The sequence below is a fragment of the Corylus avellana genome, chromosome ca7 (genome assembly GCF_901000735.1).
Source record: "Corylus avellana chromosome ca7, CavTom2PMs-1.0".
Taxonomy (NCBI): Eukaryota; Viridiplantae; Streptophyta; class Magnoliopsida; order Fagales; family Betulaceae; genus Corylus; species Corylus avellana.
This window is the reverse complement of record NC_081547.1, coordinates 27,993,391-28,003,125: the sequence shown is the minus strand read 5'-3', so window position 1 is coordinate 28,003,125 and position 9,735 is coordinate 27,993,391. Positions and strand designations below refer to the sequence as shown.

Sequence of the window (9,735 nt, the reverse complement as noted above, 5' to 3'; positions counted from 1 at the left end):
ATATATATATATATATATATATATATATACATTATTTTTTTATTTGTAAAACATTAAGTAATAAAATAATAATATTTTCGGAGCCGAATTCATTCTCTTGCAATCAACTAATAAATTTGTAAACTTATGTGGACTTCACATAAGTCAATGATGGACCCTACAAATCTAATAGTTGATTGTAAAAAAAAATATGAACTAAATATGAAAAATTTATTAACCATAGCATTTTTCTAAAATATTTTCCCCCAAATCCTCTTATTTACATAACATGGCGTCTTGTCATTGGCCAAAATTTAGAGACCTTACCTGCGCTGCTGCGCATCCTACATAAACTTTGCTTGGAATCATCAAGTCAAATATCTTACAAGAATTTTTTGAAAATGTGAATAAGTTAATTTTTTAAGAAATAAAAAAAAGTTAAGGAAAAAAAAAAAAAAAAAAAAAAGAGTTAAGGAAACCGGGCTGGTATCCGAAACCTAAAGCCCTCTAGGAGTCTAGCTGCGCCCTCCGAGTTGGCTCATTCGTGGACCGAGTTTGACTCGTCCACCGGACTCACTGCGTTCGACATTGACGGCATGGATCGTTCTCGAGCTTTCGTCAAAGACGTCAAGCGCCTCATCATCAAGGTCTGTCACATTTCCTCAAGTTCTCCAATATTTTTCCCGTCGTTTTAACGGAAGGAAGAATGAAAATCTGTGTCGTTTTGCTTTAAAACCGTATTCTTTTAGCGAATGGAGATAAATATTCTCTCATTTTCAGGTACTCGTTTCTTTTTGGATGCTCTTTTAAAGCAATGTTTGGTTGGTTGTGTATTCAATTGTTATGTTTCTCGGCTTTGTATACGCTTAGCTTCGTGTTAGTTAGCCGCGAAATTGTGGAGAAAATGTGTTAATTTTTGGGGTGTTTAATGAGGAAAGAAGTGGATTAGATAAGGATTTTAATCCCTTGTCACGTTTGGTTACTTAATGAGGAAAAAAGTGACAAGAAATGAAACGGAATTATGGATTTGGTGAGCAATGGAAGAAAATGTTGATTTACAAAAGCTAAAGCATACTGTACAAACTTTAATGGATTTGATGATAGAGAGAACGAGTGACTGATAAAAATGATTGAATTTCTTTTCCTCGAGAAAAAAATTTGAGAAAGGTCAACATCAATTTTTAGAGAGTAAGTCATTGTAGAGACAGAGAGTGATAGGAGGATGCAGAGACGAATTCTGCCAAAGCATAGGCATAGTTGCCGACTTGCCGCTGCCTCTGGGGATGGATTGGAGTCCTCCGAGGAAATGGGTATCTTCTTCTTTTTTGTATGTGTTTGACTTGGTGCATGGCTGGTAGCCATCATTATTCCAAAATTGGAAGGATTTTATATGAAATATTCCATGTACAAAATTTAAAGCAAATTTTACAAACTAATTATAACACAACATCAATGAACCCCACCTTTTTCTGCACTTCTTTTTTCTTCTCTTATGCGAACTTTGTTACTGTTTCCTGTATGTGCTCACGAAATAAAGAAAGCATGAGGCTTTCAAAATGTATAGAACTGCTATTTCTTATCATATGTTTACTTTGAACTCTTAGCACCACATTTTCACCCCAATGAATCAAAATTGTCACCTTGGTATGCCCAACTAATTTGGATGCTTTTACAAATTTGTTGATACTGTGCTCTTAACTATTGAAGGTTGGGACTGCTGTTGTTACACGAGCTGAAGGAAGATTAGCATTAGGAAGGTTAGGAGCGCTATGTGAGCAGGTATACTATATTATGTCATCTTGTGCTGTTCTTTACTAGGGAATGTGTTTGGTTTTACAACAACAAAATTTGAATGTGATGCAGATCAAGGACTTGAACTCTCAAGGTTATGAGGTTATTGTAGTATCATCGGGTGCTGTTGGCCTTGGCCGCCAACGGCTTAGATACAGGAGATTAGTTAACAGCAGGTTGGACATTGCTGCCATTTTAACAAAACAGTCTAAACTTTAGCCTTAAAAACTAAACAAGTTTTAAAATGTATTAACAATTTTTTTTTTTGGGTGGTCAATATTTCCTTTTTGAGCTATAGTTCGAATTGCTTATAAACTCAGTAATTATTAACTGCTTGCAGCTTTGCTGATCTCCAAAAACCACAAGTTGAGTTTGATGGGAAGGCATGTGCAGCTGTTGGCCAAAATAGTCTTATGGCTCTCTATGATACATTATTTAGTCAGGTAATTACAAAGAGCGACCTATATCTTGGTGCTACCTTGGTGTTTTGGTTTTGAGCTTTAATGAAATTGCTTATTCATCAAAAAAAAAAAAAAAAAGAGTGACCTATATCTGCTTTGCTACTGTATTAGAGTTTGATTTGGTCTTCTTAGGTAGAACTGTTGGATTCTATTCTCAAATAGCACGTCTTTTCCGTCCTATTCCATTTTGTGTTTGTTTTGGATTTAATGCATGCCCTTTTTTCCCCTCCTGCAGCTAGATATCACATCAGCTCAGCTTCTGGTGACGGATAATGATTTTAGGGACAAGGATTTTAGAAACCAACTTAGTGAAACTGTAAAGTCATTATTAGCTCTGAAAGTCATTCCTATATTCAATGAAAACGATGCAGTCAGTACCAGGAGAGCTCCCTATGAGGTGCGTTACCATTCTTTACCTGCTTTGTTGTTTGGAAGTAGATTTTTTAAGATGCACTGTTCTTCATCATTAACTCAATAACTCTATGACATGATCAAGCTGTTTACAAGAGACTGAGTACGTATGTATTCTGGAGACACCTCTTCCTTTACCTCTGGCCTGTGGTCGCTTTCTTTGCTGTCAATTATGTTGCATTTGTTGCTTAAATTCATGTTAAGTCTTAGTTGAGTTGATTATAGGCTCCTATGCAGTCCTGATGAATTTGGTTTGACAAGAGAATACAATGTATAAGAATCTATTATTTCTTGTTTTATGGACTAAACCATCTGGCTTACTGAGCTGCACACTTGCAAGAAAGTCTTGGGTTGGGGTTCCACGGAAGCGAGATGGCAGAGTCAGGATTTACTGTAGATTTACTTGAAATCAGGATCTTGTGTCTCTTTTTGGTACATAGGCCAGCCAAGCTTCAAAACTTTTCCTAGACCATCTCTCAAATTACTTCTCTTCGAAATTATTTCAATATTCAATGTGCCATTTGCTCATCTGGTTCTGATTATGACCACTCTTGTTCAGGATTCTTCTGGTATATTTTGGGACAATGACAGTTTGGCTGCTCTACTAGCTTTGGAGCTAAAAGCTGATCTTCTTGTTTTGTTGAGTGATGTAGAGGGTCTGTACAGTGGCCCTCCAAGTGACCCAAAGTCAAAGCTAATCCATACCTACATTAAGGAAAGGCATCAGGGTGAAATTACTTTTGGAGACAAGTCTAGGGTGGGAAGAGGGGGTATGACTGCAAAAGTAAAAGCTGCTGTGTATGCAGCTGATGCTGGCATCCCTGTTGTTATCACAAGGTATACTCTTGTTCTGGGTGATTGTACTTCAATACTTGGTTAATCATAATGCAATGACAAACATTATTTCCTGGAATATTTTTTATTTAGGTAACTGCAATTGTCAGTTTTATCTAAAAAAACTTTGGCTGTTTGATTGAAATCAAAAATAGTTTCTATAAAAAAATAAGAACATAAAATTATTTAAAAAAATAACACATTTTCTAATTTTTAAATCTCCTTTACTAATTTAGGTTGAGCAAATTATGGAATTTCCCCTATTTTTTCCCTCAAAATCTGTTTTTTTTCCCCCAAAAATATAAATAACCAGTATAAATTTTTTAGTTGTTAGAATTGATGCTGGTTTAAGTTGGCTTTGCTTGTTTCTTTTGAAGTGGGTATGCTGCTGAAAACATCATTAAAGTCCTTCAAGGAGAGTGTATCGGGACCCTCTTTCATCATGATGCTCATCTATGGGCTGCAGTTAGAGAAGTTGGTGCTCGTGAGATGGCAATTGCAGCAAGGGAAAGCTCCAGACGGCTTCAGGTATCATCAAGTTGATGCATATTACAAATTCATGTTTCTTCTGCAAATTGCGTCACTCTTGTCTCTATTTTAGCATGTTATTATATATTTTAATTCAGCAGCATAATTTATGCAGTGATATCTTATTCTACAGGCCATGTCTTCACATGATAGGAAAAAAATTCTGCTGGACATAGCCGATGCCCTAGAAGCAAATGAAAAACTGATTAATACTGAAAATGAAGCTGATATTCTTGCTGCACAACAAGCAGGATATGAAAAGTCTTTGATAGCTCGGCTTGCTCTAAAGCCTGGGAAGGCAAGACATTCAAAAAAATAAAAAAAAGTTTGAATCTGTTGAAATATTAATGTCTTTTCTTTTTTTTTTCAAGATTCTTCTTACTGTTTACTACCTCTTTGGCTTTTATCCATATTTTTTTTGCCATAAAAGATGGTGCCATGTGGGTGTAATGTGCTCGTTGGATTATGTGTCTATATTTTACAATTTGTCTAGCTTGCTTCTCAGCAAATTACTCATGCTTGACAGATTTCAAGCCTTGCAAACTCAGTTCGTGTACTTGCAAACATGGAAGATCCAATTGGTTGCATTCTAAAGAAAACAGAGGTAACTAAACATTGTTATAATGATGTTTTCAGGCTTTAGGTAGTCTAACACACCAACGTCAAGTGTAGAATCAATTCAAAGTCTTATCTGCTACTTCTAATTTTTACACTATGGATAGAACTGTATAAGCGAAACAAGTTATGTATTTTTCAGAATTATTGGAGAGAAACAGTTTACAATCTTTGTTCTTGATAAGATATTTCAATCTTATCTGTGATATTTCTAATGGTTATTCTTGCATCCAGCTTGCAGATGGACTTGTATTAGAGAAAACATCAAGTCCTTTGGGTGTTCTCCTGATTGTTTTTGAGTCTCGTCCCGAAGCACTAGTGCAGGTATATAGGAGCTAAATTTTCATATTATTTGCATTTTTTTTTTGTTTATATTTTCTTGATATTGTGAATGAGGGGTCTTTTTTTTGAGCGATATTGTGAATGAGTTTATTTTGTTTTGTTATATCTGTGGGGGATGTTATTCCTCCATCTACTTATATGACAACCATTGTTGGTCTTGTTGAGGGGAATGTAAAGTGAAAAGCAAGCCAATATTGATATGATGCTTGCAGGGCTCCAATCTTATGCTGCCTGACCAAAAAATGTTTGTTTTCTTGCACAAAATGTTTGTGGTCTTATATGTACAATATTTGAAAGCAATAACAGACATTTTAACTTGAGATTAAAGTTTTGATGGTTCCTATCCTAGAAACTGACATTGTCAATATTTCTACTGTCATGTTAAGTAATTAATCAATAACATTGATGGTCCTTTTTCCCCTCAAATATTCAAGCTTACAAAAAGTGATGATGAAAAGAAAAGAGTTTTAGATTCTTTGGATAGTAGGGATTGGTGTCCCATTGTTGCTCTATATTTTGACTCACAGCTAATGTTGAGTTTCATTTGGTAGTCATTATCATGAAATTCTTTTACCACCTTAACAAAAAATATTGTGTGGGATTGTTATTGTGGTTAATGTAGATCTTTTCAGTGTACTAATTCATTAAGTTATCTTACCTGATTTTTGTCAAAATTTTGAGCTTCAGGCATGAGCTAATGTTTTTGAATTGCAAATATTGTTGTCTAATCATTATAAAACCATGGCAATTTTTGTTGTCTGAATAGATAGCTTCATTAGCAATCAGAAGTGGGAATGGACTTCTCTTGAAAGGAGGAAAGGAGGCCAACCGATCAAATGCAATTCTACACAAGGTTTAGTTCTTAAAGCTAAAATGACTAGTTTTGGAAAAGATTGAATTGTGACGTTAACGTTTTATTTATTGTTAGTAAAAACATTTATTAAGTCACCCTTCTTTGTGAAATTCGTAGATTATCACTGGAGCCATCCCTGATAGTGTTGGAAAAAAAGTTGTTGGACTTGTGACTTCAAGAGAGGAGATTCCTGATCTCCTTAAGGTGGGTAGAGTTTATAACAATTGCTGATTTTCCAAACATGTTAACTATCAGAATGATAATTGGTATTTGGACCTAAGTTGGAAGTCAACATTTACATTTGTGTGCCAGCTTGATGACGTAATTGATCTCGTAATTCCCAGAGGCAGCAATAAACTTGTATCTCAAATCAAGAATTCTACTAAAATTCCAGTTTTGGGTCATGCTGGTGAGACAAACAACATTTATCCCTTTGTTCATGTATAATATGCATATCTTGCTTGATCAGGTTTTATAATATTCCTTTTGTGAGAAGAACATGATATCAAAACTGCAGTATTTGTAACCCAGATGGAATTTGCCATGTTTACATTGACAAGTCTGCTAACATGGATATGGCAAAGCAAATTGTTTTGGATGCAAAAGTAGATTATCCGGCAGCATGTAATGCAATGGTAATTTATTTATCCTATACTTCTTAGCTGATAGTCTCAATTCGGATAAACTTGAATAGTATTACTGTCAGTTTGGATTTACATTATTTATTGGTTCTCTTTTGCTTTTCTCAGGAAACACTTCTTGTCCACAAGGATTTGATTCTAACTGAAGGGGTAAATGAGCTTATTGTTGACCTCAGGATTGAAGGTTGGGTTTTCCATGCAAACCACTTAAATGTTACATGTAAAATGAACTCCAGACCTTTTGTATCCCCCTCTTGGTGGGGGAGGTTGGGTGTGTTTGCAAGCATGCTAAATTTCTCTCTAGAGTAGAAATCCTTGTACCATCAAAGGATAGTCTTTATTAGTTTCAAGCCATTTTGGGTAGAAATCTTGTTTGCATGGAACTCTTTCGTCTTTGTCCTTTTTGGGGATCCAACTTTGGTCCTGTATTCTTCCCTCACCTTTTAGTCAATAAAATCTCGAGGATGATGTTCAAACTAATTTACTGCCTCCTTTCCATATTGAGTTTCTTACATTCGTTTTTTGGGATGTCCCAAAATGAGTGTCCACCTTCAAAAAGTCAATGCATTTATACGTACATCTTTCTATATCACCCCTCACTTGCACCAATCAAGACGTAAAAGTTGCATCGCCTTTGGTCATTTTAGTAAAAATTGTATACGTCTTTTTTCTTCATTAAACATTCATGCCATTCTGAACCATGACACTCAAATTGAGACAGTGGGAATATCAAATTTATGCTCATTAGGTTTTGCATTTAGTGTTTAGATAACATGTGAGGCAGTTTTAAATGACAAAATGAATTTTCAAGATCTTTTATGACTGAAAAGACAGATATAGGGTCCGTTTGATTTAATGGTTTCAAAATGTACAATTTGAAAAAATTTCAAAATGCAGTTAATGAAAAATTATTTTTTAAAAAGCAGTTAAGTGTTTGGTAAAATCGCGGTTTGACCTTTAGAATTACAGTTTGATCTTTAAAACTATGCGTTTTTAAAAATGCATCCTCTTACCTCCGATTTGAAAACATAGAAAACTCTTCCATTTTTTTTCAAAGCACTCCCAAACGGGACAATTTCCGTGTTTTTGTTTAAAAACACATTTCTGATTTGCGAAATTGGAAGGCCATACAGACTAGGTACCTCTTAGAGAAACAAAATTGTCATTGATACTGTTCCTTTGCCATTTTAAGGTGATTTCCCCTCTGGTCTTGACAGCACTGGGTTTTTACGAATGTTTGTCATGCAGTTAGTAAATTTTTGCTATATTGTTGAAAATTGGCAATTGACCTGCAGGGGAAAAAATCAAACAAACAAAAAGGCAGACCATGCCACTAGAAGGTTCTAAAATATAGCCAACTGATGTGCATCTTCTGCAGGTGTGACATTATATGGTGGACCAAGGGCAAGCACCTTGCTAAATATTCCTGAGGCCCGGTCGTTCCATCATGAGTACAATTCGTTGGCTTGCACTGTTGAAATTGTGGATGATGTATACGCAGCCATTAATCATATACATCAACATGGAAGGCATGTTAGCATTTCCCTTTTGATAAGAAACATATTGACTCTCTCTCTCTCTCTCTCTCTCTGTAGTTGCCTATAAGATATACTGGGAAATGATTAATTCTTCAACTTTTTTTTTTTGGCAGTGCACATACTGATTGTGTCATTGCAGAAGACCTTGAAGTTGCTGAAGTTTTTCTACATCAAGTTGACAGGTTGGTAGGATATATTTTTGTATATGTCTTATCTGCTTCTTTCATTGCCTTTGTATTGTGATCTTTTTCTTTAAAAAACCAAAAAGTAATTAAACTATTAAACCCGTTATACCAATATGGTAGAATTTTTATTTTTGTGTTATAACACCTGATGTGCTTTGTTGGCAGTGCTGCTGTTTTTCACAATGCAAGTACCAGATTTTGTGATGGGGCTCGGTTTGGATTAGGTGCAGAGGTATAACATCATTTAGCTGTTATTTTGAACATTAGTTGATATGGTCAAGGTCATCATCACTCTTGTATTTGATTCTCTTTAATGGTCAAATAGGTTGGCATAAGCACAAGCCGAATTCATGCTCGGGGTCCAGTAGGAGTTGAAGGATTGTTAACAACAAGATGGTATGAACTACTTATCTTTGCTGGCAAATTTAATGACCTCAAAATTGTGTCATTTTGGGGCTAGTGCCCCTGATATTAATAATGAGTTTTGTTGTGTAATGTAAAGATAAGAAATTATGGATGATTTAGAAACTGGCATTATAGTGTGTGTCGTTTTATAATGCTGTATAAGGGATAACTTGAGGTTTTTCATACATTGTTTGTGACAATTTGGTGTCGTTTTGGAATATATAAATCCTACTAGCATTCCAAGGAGTAAGGCAAATTGTAAACTAACTGACATATTATTCTGTGGAACTTTAGATGCAACAATTTTATTTTCCTTTGGCATTTTCATATGCACGTAGTCGTCACATGTCTAAGCAGGAATCTAAATAGGTTTAAGTATGATATTTTGCTCTAAGCTGCTGCCTTGTTGCATATGCAGGATTCTCAGAGGCTGTGGACAAGTGGTTAATGGTGATAAAGGGTTAGTTTACACACACAAGGACCTCACAAACTAGTCCCGCGAGAAAGAAAATAAAAAGAAAATGCTACGAAATGTTGTGTTGGTTGTCTTTCGTATACCTTCATAGTATAATCGTGTAGGCTCGATATTCTTTTCCTAATTCAACTTGTATTTGAAAAATAAATATCCGATCATGATGAAAATTGCCCCTCCTTTGGCTTGTAATTGCTAATGCAGTTTGTCGATTGACCTTGGTTTGCACATGACAATTTTGGACAATCTGGAAATTTTACCCTTTTTCTTTTTCCTTCTGGAGCTTCACTTTACATATTGTTACTGGTTATCATAACGCTTTCAAAATTGCCAATTCTAACCACGTAATAGATCATCCTAATTCCTATCCAAGTAATGTTAACACACTCTCTCAAACTACTAGGAAACTACAATATATTTCTCGCAAAAAGGTAAAATTACTTTTATATTTTTTTCAATAAGATAAAAAGTAACCGTATGATTCAAAAAAAGAAAAAAAAAAAAAAAAAAAAGCACGATAAAGACTCACATCTGCCTTGGGTCAACAGTTTTTTTTTTTTTTTTAATTAATGATATTCTTGTCATTTGGGGTACATTGCAATTTTTTAATAGTTTGAGAAGACATTGCAAATTATTTGTTAGCATGCCTTTTTTAAACCCGGCTTTGAGCAACCAAACAG

At 35.0% G+C, this 9,735-nt stretch overlaps 1 protein-coding gene across 2 annotated transcripts; it reads left to right on the top strand.

Moving 5' to 3' along the window:
* Positions 1–438: 438 nt before the first annotated feature.
* On the top strand, positions 439–9,329 carry LOC132186766 (delta-1-pyrroline-5-carboxylate synthase). Of its 2 annotated transcripts, XM_059600816.1 has the most exons (20): positions 439–626; positions 1,687–1,758; positions 1,843–1,946; positions 2,111–2,213; positions 2,467–2,628; positions 3,202–3,479; positions 3,854–4,004; positions 4,138–4,302; positions 4,531–4,608; positions 4,854–4,943; positions 5,728–5,814; positions 5,932–6,018; positions 6,127–6,223; positions 6,346–6,449; positions 6,564–6,639; positions 7,834–7,984; positions 8,107–8,175; positions 8,344–8,410; positions 8,504–8,574; positions 9,002–9,329. In XM_059600816.1, exons 1-20 carry the CDS (start codon positions 576–578, stop codon positions 9,075–9,077), a joined length of 2,139 nt encoding a protein of 712 aa, XP_059456799.1. In that variant the 5' UTR covers positions 439–575; the 3' UTR covers positions 9,078–9,329. The 2 variants fall into 2 exon arrangements, with proteins under 2 accessions (XP_059456799.1, XP_059456801.1); XM_059600818.1 differs by lacking the exons at positions 439–626; positions 1,843–1,946.
* Positions 9,330–9,735: the final 406 nt, after the last annotated feature.

Bases quoted from the DNA above. Each gene is read 5' to 3' on its own strand.
- LOC132186766 (XM_059600816.1), top strand. From the start codon at position 576: ATGGATCGTTCTCGAGCTTTCGTCAAAGACGTCAAGCGCCTCATCATC. The intron at 627-1,686 runs GTCTGTCACATT...TAACTATTGAAG, and splicing joins TCAAGCGCCTCATCATCAAG to GTTGGGACTGCTGTTGTTAC. The intron at 2,214-2,466 runs GTAATTACAAAG...CCCCTCCTGCAG, and splicing joins ATGATACATTATTTAGTCAG to CTAGATATCACATCAGCTCA.